This window comes from Zootoca vivipara, chromosome 10 (assembly GCF_963506605.1).
Source record: "Zootoca vivipara chromosome 10, rZooViv1.1, whole genome shotgun sequence".
NCBI classification, from domain to species: domain Eukaryota; kingdom Metazoa; phylum Chordata; class Lepidosauria; order Squamata; family Lacertidae; genus Zootoca; species Zootoca vivipara.
The window spans coordinates 65299275-65310999 of record NC_083285.1 but is presented as its reverse complement, the minus strand read 5'-3'; the positions used below and the strand labels follow the sequence as shown (position 1 = coordinate 65310999).

General features: G+C 48.1%; 2 protein-coding genes across 2 annotated transcripts; both read left to right on the top strand.

Annotated features, from left to right (window-relative positions):
* Positions 1-1458: 1458 nt before the first annotated feature.
* Positions 1459-2882, top strand: LOC118091529 (interferon-induced protein with tetratricopeptide repeats 5-like). Its single transcript, XM_035128615.2, has one exon. It carries the CDS (start codon positions 1607-1609, stop codon positions 2804-2806), a length of 1200 nt encoding a protein of 399 aa, XP_034984506.2. The 5' UTR covers positions 1459-1606; the 3' UTR covers positions 2807-2882.
* Positions 2883-7748: 4866 nt separating this feature from the next.
* On the top strand, positions 7749-10478 carry LOC118091528 (interferon-induced protein with tetratricopeptide repeats 5-like). The gene is made up of 2 exons (XM_060279437.1): positions 7749-7839; positions 8957-10478. The coding sequence occupies exons 1-2, from the start codon at positions 7835-7837 to the stop codon at positions 10305-10307; spliced, it is 1356 nt and encodes a 451-aa protein (XP_060135420.1). The 5' UTR covers positions 7749-7834; the 3' UTR covers positions 10308-10478.
* Positions 10479-11725: the final 1247 nt, after the last annotated feature.

Here is an 11725-nt window from a genome sequence, read left to right as displayed (position 1 = left end):
TGCATTTACATTTCAAGATATTCATTTAAACAACCTCAAATCAATGACTTCCCTTCTTCTCTTTCCATTTGTTCATTTTGCCTACCGTACATCCCTGCATATTTTAAATGACCTTAAACCATTCAGTATTCCACTGTTACACCATGAAAACTTATTTGCACTGTTGAATTTATCTTAATGCTGCCAGCGTTTTTAAATGTACACTATTTTCACCCATATTATCAGTAAACATTTTTCCAGTCTTCTTTAAACGTATGTCCTTCTTGTTCTCTTATTCTGTATTTCAAATCTGCAAGCTGCCTTGATTCCATCAGTTTAAGTTGCCATTCTCCTTTGGTTGGGACCTTGCTCAATTTTCGATTTTGGGGCTAACAAAACACAGGCCGCAGTAGTGGCATAAGTAAATAACCCTTTTTGATACCTAGGAATTTCCCTCTGAATTATCCCCAACAAAAAGACTCTGTGTTTTGTTTCTGAAAGGTACTTTTAAACATTTCCCCCCATTCATTATACAGTTGTAGCTTGGAAGTCGAACATAATCTATTCCAGAAGTCCGTTTGACTTCCAAAGCGCGGCTTCCGATTGGCTGCAGGAAGCTGCTGCAGCCAATCGGAAGCCCCGTTGGACATCCGGCTTCTGAAAGAACGTTCGAAAACCGGAAACCCCCTCCCGGTTTTCAAACGTTCATGAGCCAAAATGTTCCATTCCCAAGGAGCTGTACAGTGGTACCTCCGGTTGCGAACGGGATCCATTCCGGAGCTCTGGTCAGATCCTGAGGAATTAGCAACCAGGGGTGCTGCTTCTGCGCATGCACACGGCAGTGCGGCACGGTTTGGCACTTCTGTGCATGCGTGCACAGCGAAATCTGGAAAAATACTCCCAGGTTTACCACATACATATCCCGAAGGATACTGTCAGGGTTGTTGTGACTACTCCTGAGTAACGACCTTCCACATGCTTGTCTTTCAGAAGTCTTTATTAGTGCACATTATTTACAGTGTAGCGAGCTGTTGGTTTCATGTCTCCTCATTCCGAATAAGAATCCGGCACTGCCCCCTTCCGCGATTTGGACCAACATAAAAGCCTCGGGACAGTGAATCTCCTCCCTTTTCTCCTCCTCCTCAATTCCGGTGTCGGGGGGGGGGAGGGTCTGCGGTCTGCCTGATTCCTCTCCTCTCTTTCCCTTTCCCTCTCTTCCTGCCTGTGGAGCAGGGGCTCTTGGATGTTGCCAGAGGTCTGGCACTCCCATTCCGTCTCCTGACTTTCCTCATCCACCCCTTCGCTTTCATGACTGCTTGGAGATGGGCTGCTTCTGATGGGGGGGGGGCTGTTCTCTATAAGCCTTTCCCCTTACAGATACGTATGAACGTAAGTAGAGGTACCACTGTATATCATTTCAAGAGTGTCCCTCATGCTTTCTCAATCTCCCTCCCTCCCTGCTTCTTCCCTCTGCAGCCGACCACTGAGGTCGAAGCTGGAGAGCTTGCAGTGCCATTTCACCTGGGATTTCGAGATTAAGGACAAGGTGGATGCAGTGCACATCCTACAGGTTCTGGCCCCAAAGGCCCAGCACACCCCACACCGCAATCGAGGCACCTACCTTGCCATGAGGGGCTACCTCCAGCACCTGCAGGGGAACTACAAGGAGGCCCTTGACAGCCTCCGAGAAGCAGAGGGGGCTCTGAAGCGGGACCACCCTGCCAACTTCTCCCGCCAGGCCTTGGTGACCTACGGCAACTACGCCTGGGTCTACTACCGCTTGGTCAATTATGACATGGTGGACCTCTACCTGGGACGCATCCACGACATCTGCCGGTCCTTGTCCAGCCCAGAGGCTTACTCTGCAATGATCCCTGAAATCCACGCTCAGAAAGGCTGGTCCCTCCTGGCCGGAGGCTTCCGGAATGGGGATGAGGCCGCAGAATGCTTCCGGAAGGCGCTGGAGGCGGAAGAGTCCAATGAGGAGTTCCAGGCCGGACTGGCCATCTCCGTTTATGCCTCCTGGACTCCTTCTTGTAATGCTGAACAACGGGAAGAAGCCCAGAAGTTGCTGGAAGAAGTTGTCGCTCGCCAGCCGCAGAACTACGAAGCCAAAGCTTATTTGGCTTACGTACTTAGGAACGTGGACATGGAAAGAGCGCTCTGCCTCGCGGACAATGTTGCCCAGGAGAGCGTGAACCCCGAAGTCCTTCGAATCATCTGCAAGCTGCTCAGGCCACAATTCATTCCCCGTACCATTTCCATTCTGAAGAAGGCCATCGCCCTAGATCACGGCTACTATCTCCTCCACTACGACCTTGGCCTGTGCTACCTGAAGCAGTTGGAGAGCCCTCCAGGCGATGTCAGAGAAGAAGCTGTCGAGGCTGCCATCGAGAGCTTCAAGCGCGCTCTGGAGATGAAACCTACCTCCATCTTCACCCGGCTGAAGCTGGCAAAGGTTTACGGCGAGAGGTCTCCGGCTTATGAGGAAGAGATCTACCTGAACCTGCTGGAGGAGCTCCCGGGAGCCAGCAATAGATGCCAGCAGTCGATCTACATGAACTGGGGGGATTTCCTCCTCCACAAGAAGGGGATGAAGAGTCAGGCCCTAGAGATGTACCAGGCGGCCGCCAGGATCCCCACAGACCATTCATATGAGAGGAAGCAGCTGGAAATTCGCCTGAAGAAGCTGGCGAGTATGTTCAGGGAAGACGGAGAAATGGGCCAGGCGAGAGCTATCTACAGCTTCCTTGAAGAAACGGGGCTTCAACAGGACGGATGGTGGCAAAGGGGTTCCTGGCAAAAGAGTGGCAGGGCCCAGCAGTGAAAGACCTCCACACTTACACACTTGCAAAGAGGCAGGGGGTTGTGGCTCCTTCCTTCCAGTTTTGGCTCTTCCTGCAGCCTTTGAACCCCTGGATCCTCTGACAGGAGTTTTTGCTGGAGGAAAGCTGGTTTCCTTAAAGTTTCATTGCATTCCCCTCCCTGCACTAAAGGGGGGGTAGAGAGAGAGCTTCCAGTTGTGTTTATCTGCAATAAAGTGTTGTTTTTTGTAGAAGTTGCATTGCTTTTATTACTATTACTATTATTGCTACTTTTAGTTGCAGGCGGAAAGTCCTGGATCCAGCAAGGGTTAAAATCTGATGGAGGATTCCATTGCTGAACCAAAGGAGCAAGTTTCTTTGTGGAATAATGGCAGTAGTTGCTACGCTAAGTACTGCCATTCCTTCTCTTGAATAGACCAGGGTTTCCCAAGCTTTTTTTTCAGACTATAACTCCCATCATATCTAGCTAGCAGGGTGTTAAGTCTGCAAGTCCCTCCCATCCTGGGCTGAGGTTGTATAGATGTTGTGCAAATAAACCATATATCCTAAAGACACCACGGTCTCCAGTGTTGCTGATTCCAAGGAAACCGCTCGGAGATTGCAGTGGCACGTAACAGCATGGTAACCACATATTGCTTGCCCGTCCCCCTAAGGTCCTAGGGCGGGTTGCAATCGTGAAAGTTATTAATATATCAAAAGATGGCATTGCACAATATTGCAAACAGTTTAAAGCCATAGGAATTGCCGGGGGTTGAAACAGATTAGCCTTTGGGCTTCCGGTCCGTCGCGCTGGTGAAGTTGGACGCAGGGACTTCGTGCTCCGAGGTCCCTGGCTTCGTGGAGGGGGGGGAAGTCTGCAGAGCGAGCGGACTCCCCGAAAAAACACCGGGTAGAGAGTCCCGGTGACATAGTGCCCAGCTGTTTGCTCCGGACGCGAATCCTCTGCTGCCCGAGAGCTCAGTAGAGCAATCGAGAGCCAGCGGAGTGGAGTCGCGGGAGCCATTTTTGGGTTTCATCTTACCTCCTTGAAGTGAAGCTCCGAGTCCTCAGCCTGCAAGCGGCGGATTCTTCCAAGGAAATAAAAGACTTCTTCAAAGTAAGTCAAATCTCCATTCGGATCTTAAAAATTTTAAATTTGAAGATAGGAAGAGATTCTAAAGTAACGGAAGCCGATCTCTTCCAAATGGACAATCGGGAGGCGCATTAAACATTCCCAAGCCGAAAAGGGAAAACTTCTTTCAAGATTGCGGACCCGAGAGAAAGAAAGACTTTTCCAAACCTCCCCAGCCCCCGGTGTCGTTGCCCCTTGAGGTTCAGCAGCAACAAGGGGGAGGACGCTTTGACAGCTGTCAAAAGCTGTCAAATTGCTAAAGGACTAAGAAAGACGATTTTATTCCTGTGAATTGGAAAAATTGATTCAAAAGGTTTTAAAAGGATTTAAGTGGATTGTAAATTTGAAATCTGATGAGGTTAAAGACAAAGGATAAGAACAGCCAAGATGGAGCCGACAACGTGGTAGAGAGGAATTTTCCAGTACCCTTCGGCCCTTATCTCTAGTCTGCCTGTGGTTAAGTGAGTTATGAAAACAAAGTTCTCTCGAGCTTTCCAGGAGGCTGTGCGGAGCTACCTACAAATATGGGAAGATATTTACAAGGAAAGGCAATGTTTGAATCCAACAGAAAAGGAGAATGAGGTGCAAGAGCAAGATTTAGAGGACAATTTTGAATACGAGACTGTGTGTGAGAAGCAACAACTTGAGGACAATTTGGAGACTGATTTAGACCAAAAAAAATATGTGTTGGATGATGAAAAACAAAGATCTGAACAAGGAGACGAGGCCGACAAGGAGAAGCAAAGTGAAGAGAAGATTGATGGAAGTGGAATTCCTGGAGAGACTGAAATGTTGAATGGTGTTAGTGAAGGGAGGGAAAGGCAGAAAGAGGGGGGAGCAAAGGCCTGGAAGTGGAAGTGGGATAGAATTGGTGTGGGGTAAAAAATTTAGTTTAAGGTATACTTTTGGCTTATGAATAACGTTGTCAGAGTCTTGGCCTGTTAAAGGATATGCTGATCCAATTGGGAGGAGGGACATTGGGGGGGGGAGGAGAGATTTTTTAAAAAGTTTAGGGTTAAGAGTTTTCTGGAGGGAGTAGAAGAATGGCTGAGGAAATATGCTTAGAGTTTGTTTGTTTTTAGTAACTTTGGTGATCAGAAGTTGTTTGGGTGGAGAACTGCTTGTCTCCCTCTCCTTACTCTTGGTACCCAGTGGCAGGGGGTGCTTTGGGGAGAGAGGGAGGGGTAGAGGGAAACCCAGACACAAAAATGGAACCTTTTGACTGCTGGGCCCCTCGGGCTGCCCCGGTGGCAGGGGGGGGGGGACTCAGGGGGGGACAGCATGAAGAAGGAGGATTGTGTTAATATTGTAAGAATAAGATTTTGTATTGGAGTAGAAACCCCGCCATAACTATGTAATGAAGTTGGGAAATCCAGGAGGAGGAGAGTCGTGGAAGCCACTAATATTTTCTTTTTTTATTTTTTTTCCTCTCTTTTTTCTCCCTTTTTATATTTTTTTCTTTTTCCTTTTTATTTTTTCCCCTTTTTTTCAATATAGCGAAGAAATAGCTGGGGGACAAGCCAAACCCCAGAGATCCTCCGTCTTTATCCTCTCAGTGGCAGGGGGGGGGATGAGGGGGGAGGAAGGAGGGGGGAGGTCAAACCCAGCTTGGAATGGACCCCTTTGTTTCCCAATGCCCATGGGTCTCACTGGTGGCAGAAGGGGGCCTGTGGGTGGAGGGAAAATGAAGGGACAGAGTTTATGTTGTATGCTTTGTATGTGTTCTTTTTATAAAATTAATAAAAAATATTATAAAAAAAAGAAACAGATTAGCCTTTGGGTCCCTTCCAACTAATTGAAGAAGTGAGGTGGGCATTCATAAGATACACTTCGGGGTTAAAATGCCACAGGTGGTGCTTGCGCTGAGACTCTGCTGTGTCTCAGCTCCACAACAAACACCAGGGAGAACATGGGAAGAGAGCCATGCTTCGGGAAGTTTCCCTGCGCCAGTCTCAAGCCTGTCTTGCTCAGCACCCACATATTTCAGCAAGGCTTGTTCAAGAGAACCAGGAAACCCTCAGCAGAGCCCTGCGGTGCCAGATGATTTTGGGAATGCTCAGGGTGGCAGGAGAGGGTATATTGTTTATTAATATCCTTCCTAACTTGCACTAGCAAGTTCCTTTACTTAGCAGAGTTTACATCCCCCTTTTTACATGCACAGCAGATAGCTGGTTGCAGGCTCGTGTGAGCCTCTCACTATTCTACAATTCAATCTGCCTCAGATTGAATTGTACGTTCCTGGTAAGCTCCCTTGAATGCCTCTTAAAATAAAGACGCCACAATCTTATTCAAGGTCAATAAGAAGTTTACTCACATCTGTTCACAATTGGATTCCTGAAGGCAGACTTGGTTTACAAATATGTCCATGTGGATCTATCCAGGTTATTTGTTAAACAGCTTCACAGTGCCAAACTAGGAGATAAAAATCACATCAAATTTGGATTTGATCTGGATCCAACCTATTACATTTTGTCAACATAAAAAAACTCAGGTTTTTTGCTCATTATTCAAAATTAACCTTGATTAACCAGGAGAAGGAATGCAGACAAGTGCAGAAGAGGGAGATGGGGGTCTCTTTTTTTGCAATATAGCAGCCTAAGGAAGCATTCCAAATTTCATACAACTGTGTCATTGCCTTACCACATTCCACAAACTCTGTTTTCTCTGGGGCGGCTCATAAACATTAGGCTGGAAATCCAATTTTGTATATTTGAAGGGACATTACTTCCTCAACATTTCAAGATTATTATTGTTACCATTATCTTATCAAGCTACTTGTGACCACTACATTTGTGTATTTTCTAGAACTAACAACATTTTTAAAAATACTTAGAAATATTATTTCTGGAATGAAAGAAACAAGAACTAAATCATCATAATTTGGAAAAGACAAACTTCTTGCCACAGTGGTGCTATGTTACAGCAGTTCCATAATATATCATTTAGGAAGGTATTGGAAGAATACTTGGAGGAGAGAAGACTGAGAGGTGATATGATAGCCATCTTCAAACATCTAATGGGCTGACGCATGGAAGATATTTGCAAGTTTGTTTTCTGTGGCTGCAGAGGACAGACCCGAGTCAATAGATTCAAGTGACAAGAAAGGAGATTCCTAATAGAGATTAGGAAGAACCTTCCAGCAGTAAGAGGTTGTCAGGAGTCCAGGTTCCCAGCTTGATAACACAGTAACAGTAGGTAATTAAAAAGGAGTATTTATTGCAATGAGAAGAGAAGACTCCCTGGAAAAGACCCTGATGTTGGGAAAGATGGAGGGCACAAGAGGGGGGGGGGACGACAGAGGATGAGATGTTTGGACAGTGTTCTCGAAGCTACGAACATGAGTCTGACCAAACTGCGGGAGGCAGTGGAAGACAGGAGTGCCTGGCGTGCTCTGGTCCATGGGGTCACGAAGAGTCGGACATGACTAAACGACTAAACAACAATCCAACTTTCTGGACATGGGATCGGGATGGGAAGGAGAGCATTTGGGGGGGGGGAGTACCAGGGAGCGGCCGGTGGCTAGCAGGCAACGATGGAAAGCAAAATGAGCCGGGAGGAGCCTTGCATCGTTTGCAGGAGAACGGAGGTACAATTTTACCTTTTGGCCCCCCGTTTAAACCGTGATTTATTCATGTCCGCGAGTGGCCGGCTACAATGTTGTGCTTGGAGGCTTTGCAAGCAGCCAAGCAAACCCGTCTTTGCAAGAGCCAATCAACATTCCTCTCCAGAAGGAAGAAATGAACCTCTCTTTTGAGTTTCGGTTTCTGTTCTGCCGGAGGAGGCTCACTGCGTTGTTATAGAAACTGAGAGAGCGAGGCAAAACTTTGCCGACAGAGGTAGCGTCCTGCAGACTGCTGGACCGCTGGCGAGGGAAAGTTTTCTTCCTGCGGAATTCAACCTCCTCTCTGGGAAAGGAAAAATGAGGTAAACAGTGACTCCTGCGTAGATCAGACTCCTCCCGCTTAATGACCTCCCGTTCTGCATTTTGTGCAGCAGGAGTTAGAATCCTAGAATGGGAGCCCCCTGCAATGCAAGTTGGATGTTGCTGGACTCCAGCTTCAGCAGCCAGCATGGCCAAGGGCAAAGGGAGCTGGAGTCCCGCGACATCAGGAGAGCAGCAGCTGTGGCTCAGTGGTTAGAGCACCTGCTTTGCATGCAGAAGATCTCAGGGTTGGACTAGATGACCCTCGGGCACCCTTGCAACTCTAAAATTCTGTGGTCCCCTGATGGCATCTGCAGGTAGGGCTGGAGATAGGATTGTGCAACTGTAGAGTTGGAAGCGTTCCCATGGGTCATCTAGTCCAACCTCTGCAATGCAAGGATCTTTTACCCAACGTGGGGCTCGAACCTACAACCCTGAAATCAAGAGTCTCATGCTCTACTGACGGAGCTGTTATTCTGACACTCTATGGCCAAATCTAGGGAGTAGGAGGAAGCACCTGCTCTGGGTGGGTGGGGCCTAGAGGTAAAAGTGGGCGGGGCAACAGGTGTGATTTTTCCTTTTTGGCAAGAGGCCACATTCCGGTCACACCTAAGTCTAAATCCAAAATCCTCTGAACCCTTTTGAGCAAAGAACTCCTGCCTGCAGGACCCCTTCACCCTTTCCGTCTCTTTTTTATTTATAGTTTTTATTTGACTTTTAAAATTTATGTTTCAATATATTCATTTAAACAACCTCAAATCAATGACTTCCCTTCTTCTCTTTCCATGGTTCATTTTGCCTACCATTCATCCGTGCATATTTTAAATGACCTAAACCATTCAGTATTCCATTGTTACACTATCAAAATTTATTTGCACTGTTGAATTTATCTTAATGCTGCCAGCATTTTTAAAGGTACACAATTTTCACCCATATAATCAGTAAACATTTTTCCAGTCTTCTTTAAACGTATGTCCTTCTTGTTCTCTTATTCTGTATTTCAAATCTGCAAGCTGCCTTTATTCCATCTGTTTAAGTTGTCATTCTCCTTTGGTTGGGACCTTGCTCAATTTTCTCAATCTCCCTCCCTCCCTCCCTCCTTGCTTCTTCCCTCTGCAGCCGACCCCTGAGGTCAAAGCTGGAGAGCTTGCAGTGCCATTTCACCTGGGATTTCGAGATCAAGGACAAGGTGGAAGCAGTGCACATCCTGCAGACGCTGGCCCCAAAGGCGCAGCACACCCCACACCCCAATCGAGGCACCTACCTTGCCATGAGGGGCTACCTCCAGCACCTGCAGGGGAACTACAAGGAGGCTCTGGACAGCCTCCGAGAAGCAGAGGGGGCTCTGAAGCGGGACCACCCTGCCAACTTCTCCCGCCAGGCCTTGGTGACCTATGGCAACTACGCCTGGGTCTACTACCGCTTGGTCAATTATGACATGGTGGACCTCTACCTGGGACGCATCCACGACATCTGCCGGTCCTTGTCCAGCCCAGAGGCTTACTCTGCGATGATCCCTGAAATCTATGCTCAGAAAGGCTGGTCCCTCCTGGCTGTGGGCTTCCGGAATGGGGATGAGGCCGCAGAATGTTTCCGGAAGGCGCTGGAGGTAGAAGAGTCCAATGAGGAGTTCCAGGCTGGACTGGCCGTCTCCGTTTATGCCTCCTGGACTCATTCCCCTAATGCTGAACAACGGGAAGAAGCCCAGAAGTTGCTGGAAGAAGTCATTGTTCGCCAGCCACAGAACTATGAAGCCAAAGCTTATTTGGCTCAGGCACTTAGGGATGTGGATACGGAAAGAGCGCTCTGCCTCGCGGACGATGTTGCCCAGGAGAGCGTGAACCCCGAAGTCCTCCGAATCATCTGCAAGCTGCTCAGGCCACAATTCCTTCCCCGTACCATTTCCATTCTGAAGAAGGCAATTGCCGTAGATCACGGCTATCATCTCCTCCACTACGACCTTGGCCTGTGCTACCTGAAGCAGTTGGCGAGCCCTCCAGGTGATGTCAGAGAAGAAGCTGTTGAGGCTGCCATCGAGAGCTTCAAGCGCGCTCTGGAGATGGATCCTTCCTCCATCTTCACCCGGCTGAAGCTGGCGAAGGTTTACGGCGAGAGGTCGCCGGCTTACGAGGAAGAGATCTACCTGAACCTGATGGAGGAGCTCCCGGGAGCCAGCAATAGATGCCAGCAGTCGATCTACATGAACTGGGGGGATTTCCTCCTCCACAAGAAGGGGATGAAGAGTCAGGCCCTAGAGATGTACCAGGCGGCCGCCAGGATCCCTACAGACCATTCATTTGAGAGGCTGCAACTGGAAATTCGCCTGAAGAAGCTGGCGAGTATGTTCAGGGAAGACGGAGAAATGGGCCAGGCCAGAGCTATCTACAGCTTCCTTGAAGAAACGGGGCTTCAACAGGACGGATGGTGGCAACGGGGTTCCTGGCAAAAGAGTGGCAGGGCCCAGCAGTGAAAGACCTCCACACTTACACACTTGCAAAGAGGCAGGGGGTTGTGGCTCCTTCCTTCCAGTTTTGGCTCTTCCTGCAGCCTCTGAGCCCCTGGATCCTCTGACAGGAGTTTTTGCTGGAGGAAAGCTGGTTTCCTTAAAGTTTCATTGCATTCCCCTCCCTGCACTAAAAGGGGGGGGGAGAGCTTACAGTTGTGTTTATCTGCAATAAAGTGTTGTTGTTTGTAGAAGTTGCATTGCTATTATTATTATTATTATTATTATTATTATTATTATTATTATTTAGTTGCAGGCGGAAAGTCCTGGATCCAGCAAGGGTTAAAATCTGATGGAGGATTCCATTGCTGAACCAAAGGAGCAAGTTTCTTTGTGGAATAATGGCAGTAGTTGCTACGCTAAGTACTGCCATTCCTTCTCTTGAATAGACCAGGGTTTCCCAAGCTTTCCCCCCCCCAGACTATGACTCCCATCATCCCTAGCTAGCAGGACCAGTGGTCAAGGATGATGGGAGTTGTAGTCCAAAAGCATCTGGAGACTCAAGTTTGGGAAACCCTGAGTTAGACAAAGGCTGTATACAGAGGAGTTCAGTGCACTTGATTCCAAGGCTGTCAGTATGGAAGAAGCAAGACTTTTTGGGGTGTTAAGTCTGCAAGTCCCTTCATCCTGTGCTGAGGTTGTATAGATGTTGTGCAAATAAACCATATATCCTAAAGACACCACGGTCTCCAGTGTTGCTCATTCCAAGGAAACCGCTCGGAGATTGCAGTGGCACGTAACAGCATGGTAACCACATATTGCTTGCCCGTCACCCTAAGGTCCTAGGGCGGGTTGCAACCGTGAAAGTAATATATCAAAAGATGGCATTGCACAATATTGCAAACAGTTTAAAGCCATAGGAATTGCCGGGGGTTGAAACAGATTAGCCTTTGGGTCCCTTCCAACTAATTGCAGAAGTGAGGTGGGCGTTCATAAGATACACTTCAGGGGTCGAAATGCCACAGGTGGTGCTTGCGCTGAGACTCTGCTGTGTCTCAGCTCCACAACAAACACCAGGGAGAACATGGGAAGAGAGCCATGCTTCGGGAAGTTTCCCTGCGCCAGTCTCAAGCCTGCCGTCGTCTTGCTCGGCACCCACATATTTCAGCAAGGCTTGTTCAAGAGAACCAGGAAACCTTCAGCGGAGCCCTGCGGTGCCAGATGATTTTGGGAATGCTCAGGGTGGCAGGAGAGGATATATTGTTTATTAATATGCTTCCTAACTTGCACTAGCAAGTTCCTTTACTTAGCAGAATTTACATCCCCCTTTTTACATGCACAGCAGATAGCTGGTTGCAGGCTCGTGTGAGCCTCTCACTATTATACAATTCAATCTGCCTCAGATTGAATTGTACGTTCCTGGTAAGTTCCCTTGAATGCCTGTT

Bases quoted from the DNA above. Each gene is read 5' to 3' on its own strand.
- LOC118091529 (XM_035128615.2), top strand. From the start codon at position 1,607: ATGAGGGGCTACCTCCAGCACCTGCAGGGGAACTACAAGGAGGCCCTT.